The 16,176-nt window shown below is 46.6% G+C and overlaps 1 protein-coding gene across 2 annotated transcripts in view; it reads left to right on the forward strand.

Moving 5' to 3' along the window:
* The first annotated feature begins 10,316 nt into the window (after window positions 1-10,316).
* Window positions 10,317-16,176, forward strand: part of MAML3 (mastermind like transcriptional coactivator 3) — a 250,897-nt gene continuing 245,037 nt past the window's right edge. For both annotated transcript variants that reach the window (XM_075036133.1, XM_075036141.1), the window contains exon 1: window positions 10,317-11,877. In XM_075036133.1, coding sequence (XP_074892234.1) covers window positions 11,431-11,877 — 447 coding nt within the window. In that variant the 5' untranslated portion in view covers window positions 10,317-11,430. The remainder of the gene's footprint in view (window positions 11,878-16,176) is intronic.

A 16,176-nucleotide genomic window follows, 5' to 3' on the forward strand; every position in this document is an offset into this window, starting at 1 on the left:
CATGGAAAAGCTAAAAAATGCTGTTATTTATTTCCTATTTTATGGGGTATTGTTTATAGACTGTGTTCCTATGCAAAGATGGTGCTTTGGTACTCTTGGTCTGTAGTGCCAGATTTCTCTAGAATATGTACCACACGGATCAAGGGAACATCCATGAGCTCAAAGCCCCAACAACATGGGCTTTATGTCTGTATCTCCTTATTCAATCAGAATGCTTTGTTGAGCTATGAAATGCAAACCAAGCTTAAGAAACTAACAGGTTACCTTAAAATATCTATCGCATGAAAATCATGCTATGTTATATTGCTACAACACAAATATTTGTTGTATGCAGACAAAAGAGGGACTGAAAATAAGGATGCAAACACCTTCTCTGGGCACGTTTACCACATAAAATCAACTACAATTACAATAGCATGATTTGAAAGCAATGCCCCCAATAGTTCACAAAGTTACTGGTTCCTAGTAAATAAAGGACATACCAATATAGGTAGCAGAGTGAAATGAAGAATCATAGGTACTGTCTTTTGTAACTTCACTGTTCTGCGGCTCATAATTGCTCTGCAAAGAGAGATAATGATGCTTAGAAGGGTTTGAGAGCTACATGCAATAAATGCTAATTATTATCAGCGTATGTTTCAGGCAAACTCAGAAATGAGATCAGATCCCAATGAACCCTCACTTATCTCTGGTTATATCCAGGAAGAACCAGAAGTCCTTTCACAGTTGCTTCTCAGTTTACCAGCCACATCTGCCCTATATTGCAATTTGCACAATTATATATAATGAATACATATATATACACGCACATACATATGTATGTATATCTATCCATATATGCATATATATCTTGCTGAACATTAAGACTGCTCTTTAAGAATTACATAAAACTCTTGGATTCAATATCCCTGGGGAGCAATAGAGGCCAAAATGCCCACCACTGTTGTGTTCATTTCAACATGGGGAACTATGTAAAAATGAGAAAGTTTACCAAGAATAAACAAAGAGTGGCACCCAAGACAATTAAATCCGTACAGGGGGCAAGATGACTACAGAAGGACACCAAAGACCAAGCACAATGCCAATGCAAGCGATTTACTGGACGTGCCTGAGAAAGTAAGAAGAAGCAGTTGTGGCCAAACAGCAGAGAGGCTGTTAGAAAGAAGACGGTGTCCTTCCAAAAGCTAAAGACACATCCAAATGAAAAAAAAAACCCAAACCAAAAAGTGTCATAAGCACTGACAGACATACTATTAAAATTATTATTAGGCAGACCAAAGATGAGTCTGAGACCTAACTAGCTAAGAGAATCAAAAATAGTTGAACATCCTTCTTCCAACACATCAGGAGGGAAAAGACATTGTCAGTGAGTCTGAATATGACGAGGGTATAAAATGAACTCTCAGGGACGACCAGGTATCTGGAGAGAAGCTGAACTGTTTTCATCATTGTTCACTGTGGAAGAAATCAGGGAAATTGTCCTTCCAGAGCCCTTTTGGGGCATTCAGGGAACTTGGCAGAGAATGTCTCTGAAATTGAAGTATCTGGAAGAGGCAATGGTGCAAAAGGCAGATGAATACAGATGAATCTCCAGGATCTGAAGGATTCACCCAAGGATTCTAAGAGAACTCAGGGATGAAGTATCTACTAATAGCAGCATGTAACCTGTCTCTTCAATATTCGTCAGTATAGGAAAATCAGAAGGTGTCAAATGTGATGTCAGTCATTAAGAAAGGTTCCAAGGGTATCCAGCAAACTAAAATTTGACATCTGTTCCAAGTGAATGAGTAGATGCTGTAATAAGAGGGAGAATTAGTATCTACCTGAATAAATATTATCTAATCAGTGAGAGTTAACAAAGCTCTCAGCATTCTTTGAAGGGGTCAGTGATATGTAGATGAGGATCATCTGGCTGATACAGTCAACTTGGATTTCCAAAAGACTGTTGACAGAACTTTTTATCAAAGCATTTTAGGAAAACCAGGCAACACAAGAATGTCACCGGCATAAGAAGGAAGGCACCAGAATGGATGACAATATGATGTAAAAGATGTCAACAGAGGGTAGACCATCACTGGATGGAAGTAAATGGTCAGTTCTCGCACAGGAGGGAGATCACCACTGAAATTCCACATGGTGTCTATCCTGGGACCTGTACCATTCAATACATTCTTAAATGACCTGGAGAAGGGAAGTGATCAGTGAGGTGACAAAGCTTTGCTGATGATAGGAGGTTATGTAAGGTAGTAAGGACAAGGGAGACTGCGGAGCTTGCAGAAAGATTGACTGTACAATAAAATGATAGGTGCAATTCAGTCTAGCTAATTGTAAAGTGATACGTTTAGGGAAGAATAATCCTATCTTCACATCTTGGATCATTTCTAAGCTGGCCCAGTGGTCTTCAGGAGCAAGACCTTTGGGTTATGGCAGACAGTCTCATGAAAATATCACGTGGTAGTAGTTGAAGAAAAAAAAAAAAAGGTTAGGCATGATTAAGAAGCAAATAGAGAACAAACCAGAAAGGATCATTATGCTTACTGTTCGAGTCCATATGCTACTGTAAAAATCCAAGGGTTACACACTTGAATACTGCATGCAGTTCTGGCCCATTTATCTCGGACAGGACATACTAGAACTGAAAACTATTCAGAGATGACAAGGGTAATCAGAGGTGTACTGTGACTTCCATTACAACATGCAAGGAACTCCATCCATCCATTGAATAGCCAAGAATCTTGATTTAGAAACAAAGCATGACACAGGGGGAATGTAAGAAGAGGTCTGCGGAACTGAGAAATCTGGAAAGAAGTGAAGTGGGATTGGCTTTTCACTCTTTTTTCTAATAGGAGCATGAGGGATATCAGAAGTTAGTAAGAGCTTCATTCAGAACAAACCAGAGGAACCAGTTCTTCAGACAACCTATGTGGTCCTGTGGTGGTACTCCTCAAATGACATTCTGGATCAAGGAGTTTATAGAGGTGCAAGGAGAGACTGGAAAAAAATGTGGAAGAGATGCTGTAGAGTCTCCTAACTAGAATAAATCACATAACCTACCTTGAAAGTGTTTGAAGGCTGGGAGGCAGGATATGCTTACCCTGTTCTTACTTTTCCTGAGTGTCCACTGCCATAGTTACTGTGGGAGATAAAGCTCTGTGCTAGATGGACCTGTGGTCTGAACTGACGCGTGAGTTCATATGTAACCTTCTCATTGTACACCAAAGTCAGAATTAAATAAATGAAGTTATTAACAGCTTAAATATATTTTTAACTTTCAAGCTCCCTAAATAATGGTAATGTTATGAAAAGTTAGGACTGGAAGGAATTCTAAGAAGTCACCTAATCCGTCGCCCTGTTCCATGGCAAAATTGATTGCATTTATGTCCTTACTGACAAATTCATCTAACCTGTTCCTAAAGCTTTCAATGATGGAGACTCAACAGCCTCCATAAGTAATCTATTTAAAGTCTCACTATTCATACTATGAAAAGGATTTTTTTCCCCTGTCTAACTGGAATCTAATCAGCTGTTGTTTGCTGTAAACCATTAGTTAACTGCAAGCCTGAGCTAAGATGGGAGGCGTCCTAGACTTCTGATGAATGTCGTCTAGTAACTTTAGTGACTCTGGAAATAGCCTGAATGCAGGCTTGGTTTTTAATGTAGCTAGGAGTTACTGGCTTTTGTATTTTGGTTAATACGACCAAGCATGAACAAGGATCTTTTCTGTAATCTTTTAGGGATTTTCATGTTATTTTAATGTCTTACCTCTTTAGCATTTTCTGGTTTCAGGTGAACGTGCCCTGAGCAGTAGTTTCTAAACCCAGCATGTTTTGAGTTTGCTTCAGCAAACGCTATTTGAAAGGTGTGTCTACAGAAAAAGTGGGACAAAAAGATTTATTTTCAAATATTACTGAAAACCAGCATGTAATACTTTCTCTCCTATAAGATCTGATTTCTGGTTTTGCCTGTAATTTACTGAACTGTATGTGTTTGAGATGAAATGTTTGAGCTGTCTTAAGTGATGCTACCGAGTTCACGTAAACTCTGCTTCTTGCAGATGGTCACTAATTGCGTTCCTCATTTTCCACATACCTGACTTGAGAAGGGGGTTCTGGCTAGCAGAAATGCTAATGCACCTACAGATTCAACTGAAGCTGATATGGGCTGCTCTTATAAAACACTGTGTACTTTAAATTGTTGAAGTATTTTTTAAAAAATCAGCTCAAATGAGACATCTTAGCAAAACCTTTTAAGCTTAATTTCTTTGCTTCAGTTTCCAGTCTCTAACGTGAGTAAGAGCACTGTCCTGTCACTTGCAATGAGTTGGGAAAATCAGTTTATTGGTACATGTGAAACACTCAGGAGCAGTCGTGGTGGCCATTCTGGGGAAATGAATGTCTGTGAACAGGGTTTGAGTTAGTAAATAGACATGAGGTGATATGTAGAACAAAAAAGAAAAAAAAAATATTAAATAGCTGCTCAGTGGTGAGCACTGACAATTCTGTGTAGATGAAGCAAACATCCTGTGGAAAAATAGTGTGTAAGGCTGTATTTGAAGACTTCATCATACTGTGGATTGCGCAAGGACGCCAAATAAAGATTGCACGAGTGCTTTGATTTTGGTGGTTTTAAACTCATTGACTGCAAGACTGCAACCTCAGTGATGTATTTTTAATACAGGTTTGTAAATGTAAGCAGTATACATGTATATTTGTAGATTGTAAACTACAGCAGTTTCAATGAAACAATGGTGGTGTCAGTCAGCACATTGGCATGGGGAGAAAGATACCGTGTTTCTCTGTCTTGAAGACTGAACTTACAAGTATCTTACAAAAAATTACCACTGTGGAAAATAACCCTTTATTTCTGTTTCCCTGTAATTTTAGAACTTATAAAAATGTTCTTATTTGACTATTAAACTTGATTGATTGTGGAAGGATCGCAGAACAATCATCAGTCTCCCATATGAAGGGGGATGAACGATAGTTTTCGATAAGTTCAGGCTCTCTTCTGGCTCAGAAAATTCAAAGTGATCGTGTTCACTCTGAAATTCATATAAATGGCTGGCATCTAAACAGCAATTGCCTTGGAGAGAAAAAAAAAATAAAAAAAAATCCCCCAGCTGCTTCCTCATCACCAAAGTTGGCATTTGATTTTATTGATGGGGGATTTTTTGTTTGTTGCTCTGTTAATTCAAGCTAAATGGAAATGAGGCAGTCTTGACTGAGAAGCAGTGGGCTACTCAGTATAAGAATGGCTGAAGAAATTTAGGTTCCTTCATGTATATTTCTAGTGTAAGCTGCAAAGAACCTCCAGAAGCATCTCTCTGGGATTTTTCCTAGTGTCCTTTCTTCTTGCTCTCTCCCCTCCCCTCCCCTGCCTCCTCCATTACAACCCAGTTATTCTCTTGAGATCAGTGCGACAGATCAAAGGCTTAGATGGGGCCTGTGCCCGAGCAACGTTTTTCCTTTCCCCGCTTCGAGCTCTCTGCTAGCTCTCTCCATGGATATCTCCTACAGCTGTTAGCTCCAGAACCAGATTTTCAAAATAACAGAAAGACATACTGTGGTACATCAGGATTAATTATCTGAATTCTGCTTCCTAAACTAGGATATATTTCAATAACATTAATCTGACAGGATAGTGTGTGGGTGGCAAGGCCAATTCATGGCAATCACTTTTTTTTTTTTTTAATGTTCTTGTTGTGACCTATCTGTAATCAGAACAGGAGAGAACGAGTACACATTTTTGCATTCCTTCCCCATGTTTTTCCAGCCCTGATTCAGCAGAGTACCTAGGTATGTGTGTGTCTCAATCCATGTGCCTGTCCTGCTATAATACCTTGCTGAACTGGAGCCTTCAGTGTTGTTCACAACTGGGAAGATGTTGTAAAAATTCTGACTTGGATTCCCCATGTTCTACAACTTGAAATGTACAGGCTTTAGAGTGTGTAGTTTTGAGGGTGTTTTGGTTTTGTTTGTATTTACACATAATGATCACTCCACTTCCTGCAATGCCTTAAAGCTCTGACTTTTGCAATTTTAACTCGCTTCCTGATTTTCTTTGTTGCTTCCCCGTCCTACCTTCGTTGTTTTGTTCTTCTGTTCCTTTGCAGCTTTGATGACTTTTTCCTTAACTATTTAGAGCAACTTTGTTTGCTCCAGACTCGGTTCATCCCTTGAAGAATTCCTACAGCTCTGGACGTTCTGACAGCCGTAGCTCGTGGCCACCCCAGCTGTCATGAGAATTTTTGCCATGCTGTAGTTGGATTTCACAGATACATTCGTGGAGGTTGTGGGTTTTTTTTTGTTTTTGGTCAGCCCTCAACTATACGGCTTTGCTTTAACTACTCTCCAAATGACATTATTGTTCTTTTTTGACTACGGATGTATGAGGCAACATGCCCTTAAATAGCTTGTGGTAGTAACTGAAGTACATCTGATTTGCTCAGTTAGATAGCACTGTATCCAAGAGAACCTTCAGCAGAAATCTTCTGAAACCCTTTTCGCTGTGTAAGAAAGCTGCTTCTTGCAGACCCAAAAAGTGTCTGTTAGCTGGTTTTCAAAGTTATATTCAGTGAACATGCTGCGTGGTTGACTCTAGGTTCGCCTTCCAGCAGATGCCTGTGTCACCATGTCATCCATCAATTTAGACATAAACCATTTAATTATAGTAGGAGCTTTCAGAAAGGTTTCTACCCAGGCGGCCACTCTGAAGGTTAATCCGTTGCCCAAGACAGTGTGAAACTTGCTGCCACAACGATTGCAGTTTCCAACCTGACTGGCAGCGCCAGGAACTGAAGTGTGGTTTCTAATAGAGTGGAATTTGTATTTATCCTCACGGTGATATTTTTAATGTTGCCCCTCTGCTGGATGACCCCTAGCTCAGCTGACAAAAGGAAAGTGGTTTCAGTATGTTGCTCTGCAAAGGCATATCTCCTATATTATTTATGGAGCTCCTCCCACTAATATGACTAGCTAGATTATCTGTAAGGCTGTACTTGTTCTGAAACCACTATTGATTAAATGCTGAGATGAAATTTTTTTTTAGAAGCTGTCATTGGAACATGCTTAGGCTGCACTTGCTGTCAGCTTAACAGTCATGTTTCTGTGTCTTCCTCTAAATTCCTCTCCCAGCTGGGCTCTTTCATATCTTAGCATTAAAATAGATTCTTCCTAATTAGACAGATCTCTGTCATGATAATCATCTTGAGAACGTATGCTGTATTTTCATACCGCGTATCTTTTCACAGATCAGGCCTGTACTTTATAATTTTTCAAAATCGTAACGCACTGAATAGATCCTTTACCAAGCAATCATCTCCTGTAACTAGTAATTAGTGTCCTGTCAGCTGATACCGGTAGGCATTAGTGTTCAACTGCTGGCATCAGCAAGTTCATCTTACATCACTTAGAATTCTGATATATTTGATTCTTTTGAAATTCCAGTTGTGAAGACAGTTTTCTAAAGCTGACGTGCAGGAGGAAAAAAAAAAAGGTATAGAGCAAATACACACATTTGTATAAATTACTACGTAAGAGGTGAGTGTGCATAAGTCTGTGGTCATAAATGTAAGTGCACACCTCTGTCACAAGTGAATCTGTGCTTGTGTCTGATCACAGAACAGAGCTGTTTGGTCAAGGTTGTGAAGAACATCTGTTTTAATGACAATAATCAGTAGTAGAACAACACCGAGATCTCTCTATTTCTTGTGTTGCCCAGGCTATAGTCTGAGGGGGGTTTCCCGTTTTTATTTATTCTGACTCAGTGGCTTAGCAGGATTGTTGTCCTTCATAAAAACGGAATTTAAATAGTTCCCTAAACAGCTCATTTCGGCCTTAGTTTTTCAGAAGCTGGTAATTGTTTAAGTATCCTTAAAATAAAAGTGATGCAAAAATGAACTGTGAAATCTTATGTCTATTAGGCTATTTTAACAATTGCCACTCAATACTTGGCTTTAAAAGAAAACTCTCCTGTTGGATGAAAATTTTGAGTTAACTCTGGATGACGGCTGTAAACCAACATTTTAAATGAAATGCTGATTCTATTGCTAGTTTTTAGATATAGGGGATAGTGCTTTATCTTACAAAAGGTTGTACTATAGAATAATGCAAGTATCACCACTGTTGCTGTTAAAAGGGTTAGGGAAATCGGCGGATACATACTTGCTCAGCTTTGTTTTAACCTCAGCCAATTTAGAAATATCTTTTGATCAGAATCAACCGTTTTTAGAATGTATTCAGATGCTTTTTCACAAAACTGCTGATTGCTCCATTTGCAAAACTTCTCACACTAAGCACAGGTTCGTTACTACAAAACTTTGTTCCTCGACTCACCACCCCTGGGCTGTGCAGCCTGACAGAACGAAGGCACGTAGCTGAGAGATGAAAAATGCCTAAATTTTTAATGGGCTGGAATTTAATTCTGTAACAATCCAGCACGCACTTAAAAAAATACCATGTTTGCTGCCAAAGCGATATAATGAAAGTTAAGGTACATTTGTGTGACTCCATATAGATTGAAAAACGGTAGTCGCAGGACAAGAAGACAACTTCTGTCAAATGCACCAAAAAGCAGACTGTAAAAAAAAAAACCCCAAACTCACTGCTTTTACATGTTTTTCTGACCCTATGGGTATAAGAAACGTTTCTGTCTTTTTGCGGACTTGGTGCTCTTTGGCTCTGCACATCCTTTTGGGCAAGGCTGGCGGCATGCAGGCTGGCGGGCTGCAGGGGGCACTGCGGAGGAATCCAAAAAGTACTTTTTCGAAGTTGAACCTAATTCACAGCTGCCTCCGTTTCTGGCCTGCTGACACTTTCCATTTCAATTCAAAACCAAACAATCAATCAGAAAAGAAAAAAAAAAAAAGACCAACCCCAAACAAGAAAGCCCCCTCCTCCTTCCCCCCCCCCCCCCTTCTTACATTCAGTCTTTTCCTATATATTCCCGTACAACTAAATAACACTCCTCTTGCGGAGTTGGATGGAGAGGAATAGTTATTGAAAAGCTTCCGGCACATCCCCCGGCTCCAAATTAATACCCAGATACCGATCTTCATAAATGACGCAGGATTTGCAGTTTCCGCCTCCCTCTTAGGCTGCTTCTGAGCAGAGCTGTAATTTTTCCCTCTTTGTTTTGTAATAAAGTAGTAATTGGTGATCACGAAGAACAGTGAGTAGCTTCACTTTGGTTCTCAAACTGGTACTAAAGAAAAGTTTTAAGGGGGGGGCGGGGGGGATGTTGGAGACATGCTCGTTAGTCCCGACGCAGGGAAGGTGCTAATTGCTAATTTTATTTGTCCACTATAAATTTCCATCTCAACATAGTCAGGAATTGTTGCAATAGGAATGAAAATAACCCCAAATTTCATATTGCTGAGCACTTAAAGAAGACAAAGACAGCTCTTTACCACTGTCAGTAGCTTAGAAATAGTATCCTATGCTAATCTGCAATGGCAGAAATGAAGACGGTTTAAATCAGATCTCATGACTAATGTATGAGTTCCCAATTTTCTTTATTTCCAGCTGCTTGTTAGAGAACAAGGGTGTCTCTCTGAGATAATTCTTTTTTTATATAGGTATAGTAAAAAAAAAAAAGAGGGGGAATTGGATGTGCATACTAGTTGGAAAAATAACAATCAATTAGAACTGTGCGTGCAATAGCTTTGTCTGCAAAATGGTTTAAAACTAGGTTCCCGGGATGTTATTCCTGATCCATTAATCACCCGCGCTCTATATGGAGGCAGCCACCGTCGGCTTGGAAAAATGTTCCTGCCCAACGTGTCATGTTTCTTCTGTTGTTTAAAATAGAAAGTTCAGCCCCGTGTCTGGGCGGCACAGGGCTCCGCGCTCCGTTCGCATTCATTATGCAACAGTTGACACAGAAGGGAAACGCGGCACACGCCGCTCCGCCGCGGGGTGCGTGGGGGGGGGACGGGGGACACGGGGACCCGCGGACCCGTCCAGCGCCGCCTCCCGTTGCTCTCCCCGCGCTGCCGCCGCCACCGGCCCCAGCGCCTCCCCGACAAGCCGGGGCTGAGCACGGCCGCTGCCCCCCGCTCCCCACCCTCCACGACCCCCGGGCTGCCCGCCCCGTCCGCCCGCCCCCGCGCAGAGGACGGGGCGGCGCGGGGAGCCCCAGCGCGGCAGCGGGAGGCCGGGGGGGGGCGCCCCCGGGGCGGCGGGCGGGGGGCGGCAGGTGGCGGCCCCCGCTCCGCTCCGCCGTGCAACCCCCCCCCCCCCGCCCCGCCGTGCCCGCCCCTGCGGGCAACCCGCGCCGCTGCCGGGCGTGAGCGCAGCGGCGGGCGCCGGGGGGGGGGGGGGCGGGACGGAAGGGCCATGTCCGCTCCTGCTGGGCGCCGTCCGTGCCGGGTTTTGCACCTTGTCCCCGGGTCTGCCTCACGGCCTGGAGGAGCCGCCGCCGCCGCTGGTGCTGCTGCTGCTGCTGCTGCGGTGTTTACTGAGCGCTCCTGTCCTGATATCACTCCGCTGGCATGGAGGAGGAGGAGGTGGAGGAGGAGAGCATTTGATCATTGTGATGGTGGCAGGAGGAGCAGCAGCAAGCAAAAGCAGAGCAAAGCGTCAGGCTGTTATCAGCTCGGCGTTTTGCAAAGACTTCAGAGCTCTACTTTTTTTTTTTTTTTTTTTTTTCCAGCTCGGCCCGGATTGTTCATGTGTTTACTTCCCCCAGCCCGAGGATTTGCTATTTAGGTTCCTGTTGAAATGCAACCGAGCAGCCAAAGTACTTTGCGAACACGGTGCGGCATAAACACCAAAACTTTTTTCTAGAAGGAAAATACAATAAGAAAGCGGCTTTGCCTGTCTTTTGATGCCGGGGAGTGCGAGTGAGTGTGCCGCGTGTGCCCAGCGTGTGCTTGTGCTTGGATGTGTGTGTGCGAACGTGCGTGTGAGCGGGGGGGGGGGTGTATGTGTGTGCATGTGGAGGGGCGCGCGTGTTTCTCTTTATACATGGGGAGAGAAGGCTTTTGGCAAAACCTCCGGAAAGCTCACGGAATCTATTTTGAAATAATGGATTATAAAAAAGAAAAAGGAGGAAAGGAACTGGTCTGATATCTCCTGGAGTTTGCTACCCGAATTGCTGCTGCTTAGTTTGTTGTGCTTCTTTTTTTTTTTTTTTTTTCCCCGTGTGTGCGTGTGTGTGTTGGTTGTGTTGCTGGTGATAACCTTTTAGCACCTTCTCTCTTTATTTCCCTCCCCCCCCCCCCCTTTAATGTTTTGGAGCTTCTCGAGAGGGATTGGCTGGGGGGAAAGAGAAACATTTGCTTGGGATCGCTGTTTCCCTGATACATGGTGGTGCCCCCTCCCCCCCCCCCCGGTTCTCTAAAAAGTATCCCATCAGGACCCCGGAGGAGACTGTGTGTGTGTGAAGGGTAGGATAAAAAGTTCTTCCAAAATAGTGTGCGCGGGGAAGAGGATGGGGGATTTTGCAGCCCCCGCTGCCGCCGCGAATGGCAGCAGTATCTGCATCAACAATAACCTGAACAGCAGCCTCAGCGGGGCCGGCGGTGCCGGTATCGGGGTTAACAGCACTCCCCACGGTCCTCCTGCCGCCGCCGCCGGTAACAATAACGCTAATAGCGGCGGCATTCCCAAGCACAGCACGGTGGTGGAGAGGCTGAGGCAGCGCATCGAGGGCTGCCGGCGGCACCATGTCAACTGCGAGAGCAGGTACCAGCAAGCCCAGGCGGAGCAGCTGGAGCTGGAGCGCAGGGACACGGTGAGCCTCTACCAGCGGACCCTGGAGCAGAGGGCCAAGAAGACGGGCACCGGCGGCGGCAGCAAGCAGCAGCAGCAGCAGAGCAAACAGCAGCAAGATGCCGAGCCTGCCACGGCGGAGCAGAGGAACCACACGCTGATCATGGTAAGGGGATGCGGGCCGGCGATGGGGGGCGGGGGGGGGGGGGGGGTAGCTGTCCGCTCCGGGTCTCTCGCCGGGATGAGCTGGAGGTCGCCCCCGTTGTTTTCCGGAGGGGGACGGGGCTCGGCTCAACTTTGGCGGTGGCAGGGCCGCGGGGGGCTGTGTGTGTGGGGGGGCTACCGGCTGGCTTCGCAACTTCTCACGGGCAGGGGCGGGGGGGGGGGGAGCGGACAAACTTTTTCCCCCGTCTCTTTCAGAAGGGAAGAGCTACCCCGGGGGAAGAGGGAAGGAGCGGTGCCGGGCGTGCGCCGTGGGCTGCCGAAAGCCGGAGGAGGGTTTTGTGTGCGTGCGTGTTTCGCCGCGGCTTTTTCCGCGGGGACGGGGGGGGGGGGGGGGGGACGGACACGGGGCGTGCGGCTACGCGGCCGTGCGCCTTATGCCGGCTGTCTTTTTAAATCCCGCCGCGGAGGAAGGTGGAAGTTGGCTCCGCGGGCCGGGGTGACGGCAGGAGGAAAAAGTTGGGCAGGTTTCTCGCCTTGGGCCGCCCCGGCGTGCAGGAGCCCGGCTCCCCACGCGAGCTGAATCGTTTCCTAAAGTTTCCTTGGGTTTTAAGGAGCTTAGCGAGGAGCGGGGGGGGGGGGGGAAGGGGGCGGGGGCTGAGCCGGTAGGAGCGTAGCGGCAAGTAGGAAGCGGAGTTTCCCACTCCCAGGCTGCACCGATGATGAATAATAAAAGGAGGTGCGGGGGGGAGCCGGGCCCCGCGCTCCGTCTGAGCCTTATTTATAGCAGGTCGCGGCCGCCGGTCGTTCGGGGGGGGGGGGGGGGGGCGGGCGGTGTGTTCGGCTCGGCCGGCGGGGGCAAAGCGGGCGACTCCGCCGGGGGAGAAACGCGTGTGTGTGTCCTGAGGTGTCCCCCCCTGCCCCGGGCCGTGCCGTGCCGTGCTGTGCCGGGGGTAGGAGGGGGGGGGTGCCCGGCGCTTGGGGGCGGGCACGGGGCAGCTGGGTCTTCGCCGTCTGCCGGGCGCACAATGGGCGGCGGAGAGGAGGGAGGGAGGGAAGGAGGGAGGGAAGGGAGGGGAGGTGCGATGGCAGCGTGTGGTTTACAAGCCTCGCACGTCCCTCCCTCTCGCCCTCCCCTGCTGCGCGGGGAGGCGCGGCTGTGCGGGAGGGTCCGGCGGGGCGGCAGCTGCCGCCGGCCCCCGCGTCGGGGGGGGGTGTGGGAGTGGGTGGGTGGGTGTTCTCCGTGACAAAGCGGCGGGGAGGCGGCCGTCCCGGCCTGCGCGAAAGGAGGGAGCGATACGTTTCTTTCGGGCCGCGATGCCGGCGCGGTGCCCGGCGGCTCCTCCCCTGCCCGACGGCGCGCAGCACCCTTCCCCTCGGCCCCCTCGACCGTCCCTCCCGGGCGCTTTGTCTGCCCCCCCCCTCCGTCCCCGGACCCGCTTAGGCCGCGGAGGTGGGGACGGCTTCGCCAAAAGCGGCAGACAAAAGCTCAGCGCCCAGGGCAGCCCCCGCCTCCCGCCCCCGCCGCTGAAGGAGCGGAGCGCGGCTCCCGCCTTCCCCCGGCCGCCCCCGGCCGGAGAGCAGCCCCGGCAGCCCGGCACATCTCCCGGCGAGGCCAGCCGGGCGGCGGGGAGGGAGAGGGGGGAGAGCGGCGGCAGGAGCTACAACAAAGCGGCGGGGGTGTGCGTGTGGGGAGGGAGTGGGGGTGTGCTGCTTCGCAAACAGGAAACAGAAAAACCTCACTGACATCTTGTTGCTTTCCTGATGTTACCAGCAAGGAAGGCACGACCATGTTTCTCTTCCTTCTGGCGCCTTCCCGCAGGACTGAGGCGTTCAGATGCACACGGAGGGAGGGAGGGAGGGAGGGCGGTACTTTGCCCGGGCTTACACCTACTCCTCGGGCAGCTAGCGCGTCCCTCCTCAGGCTCCGCCAGCAGGGACTAGCTTTTCGTCAGCCGAACTGTCCTCAAATCCCTTTTCACATCCCGTGTCACTTCCAGGGAAGGGGCCGGAGACCCCTCGGGAGAGCCCAGAATTACTTGGCTCCCAGGGAAGCGTTGGGGCACACTGTGTGCCCGTCCAGCTCCAGAACAGCTCCCCTGCTTCCAGGCCCTCACCAGCACCGGGTCGTCCTTTCCCCTTCTTCTCAAACCCCGTGCTAAAGCATTAAAGGCCAGGATTTTTTCCTGGAGTGGCTCATTTGGCTGGCCTTCCCTTGAAGACCTAGGGCAGATGCACAAAGCCATGCTATAACGCCAAAGTTGTGGAAACAAAGTGACAAAAGGAGGAAATGCAGTTACAGCTCTCGCTGGTTCGCCTCAGGTTGGGACACTTGGAAGAGCTGAGAGCGGCCTCATTAAAGGGTAGTTTGCCATGAAATTCAGCGTAACTTAATTTTTGCGCTACAGTCTTCACGCTGTTTAAATGTGCTCGGTGCGTGCTATGCTCTTCAGCTTAAAAAGATAAATTCTAATACTTTGGTAAAAAAAAAGATCCATTTCCATCAACTTTTTTTTCTTCTTTTTAAGAATGCGCACACAAACATTGCCAAAAAATTTAGAAAGATGATCTGCTTTGTTTCACTTGTGGCGTGTTAATTATGATTTTTGTCTAATGCCTAAGAACGTTAGGGAACATTCACGGGTACGTGAAAGTAATACTTAAAACCTGAGAAATTGCTCCTTTTAAAGCAATTGAAAAGTATTTTCTTTGAGATGTATGCTTTTTATAGTTAAAAAAAGAAAACAACTCCTTCATTTCTAGCAATCAGTTTGGTAAGTTTCACTGCTTATGTGCCTCATGATTTTTATTTACCAAAGCAGTTCAACTTTGTTTAACGTTTTCTTTTGGTGTGAGAAAACAGTAGGCTACATTTTGGGGGTTTCTCCCTTTGTTTATTCTCTGGTAAACTCTAGCTCAGAGGTGTACAGTGGAGCAATCGTATGGATCTGCTACTGCTTTACTCTTTGCACAAAATCATTATGAAATTCTTCCCTCAGATTATTATTAACTGCACGATTATGGAAATGAAGCAGTCGGGATTAAATGACAATAGATACAATGAGGATAGCAAGAAATACTGTTTCTAATTCTTCTTTATCAGGGCAAATCAAAGGAAAGTGTTACCAGTGTGTGTGTGTGTGTGCGCGCGCCTCTCCAAATTGAGAGATACTGAGAAGGGAGGGGAGATGTGTGCTGGGTCGGGGCAGCCGGTCACCCGACAGACCCTCCCAGGAGCTGGTGCTGACACAGGTGCTGAGGTTTTTTACCCAGCAAGCTGGGTAAAGAACGTCTTTAGAAGATGATTACTTAAAGGCATGCACTCTGATTTTCTTCATTCGATGGAGTACAAACTACCCCGTCTGTACAGTGCTCCTTGTCGCCACCCCCACAGTTTACACCCTCACTCCCTGAGTTCATGAGAGGGATTATGCAGTTTCCACTGTTCAGGACTCTATGTCAACTGACAAGCAGTTATCAATGGGAGCCCTTTTTTCAAAAAGGGATGTAGGAGCATAGGCTTGGCTGTATTTCATGAACTGCTGATGTACTCTGAATTTGTGTCGTGTTATAGACCAAGTTTTCCCTTGCTGAATTTTGAAATATCTGGATTTCTAACTATTCAACCTCTTCTACTTGAGGAGAACAGTGGGTTTCAGAACTAGGTTGCTCCCACCCAGGCATTGGTTGGGACATGCACAAAAATTAAAATTGTTTATAAATGTCTGGGAGGACCTTCCTCCCCCCAGTTCAACCTGGCAAAAGCCAAAGTTGTTTTCCGTGCCTTTGAGCTGGATTATTAGAATGCTGTACCAGCTTGGTTTTCAAAGGAAGTACTGGGAAAATTTGCAGCCCGTCCAAAACTCTGCTGCTCATCTTCGGACCGGTTCCAGGAAATATCAACACATTATTTCAGTTCTTTGGTTCTTTGTAAGCTAATCTCCCTTCTTGTTTCTTCCTTTAAGTGCAAGAGTCTTCTGGCTCTGCCTCCATGTTGTTGTGTGTGGTTCGGAGATGGCGTCTGTGTGTGTGTGTATATATATACACACGTTATATGTAAAATAAATAATAAGTAATGTGTATTTAGTATATAATAAGCAGCCAAATACATAATAACTAGCCAAATATATAATAAATACTGCAAGTTATATCACCTCTCTTTCTTATCCCTGACACTGCTGTTCTTATTGTGCATTTTTTGTCATTTTTTTGGTCCAGTGAAACACTGCATCTGTAATCACCGTATTGACCTTCTAATGCACATTTATTTGCGTCTGAGCTCCACTGTGAAGTATAAAGGCGC

The sequence above is a fragment of the Buteo buteo genome, chromosome 1, assembly GCF_964188355.1.
Source record: "Buteo buteo chromosome 1, bButBut1.hap1.1, whole genome shotgun sequence".
NCBI lineage: Eukaryota > Metazoa > Chordata > Aves > Accipitriformes > Accipitridae > Buteo > Buteo buteo.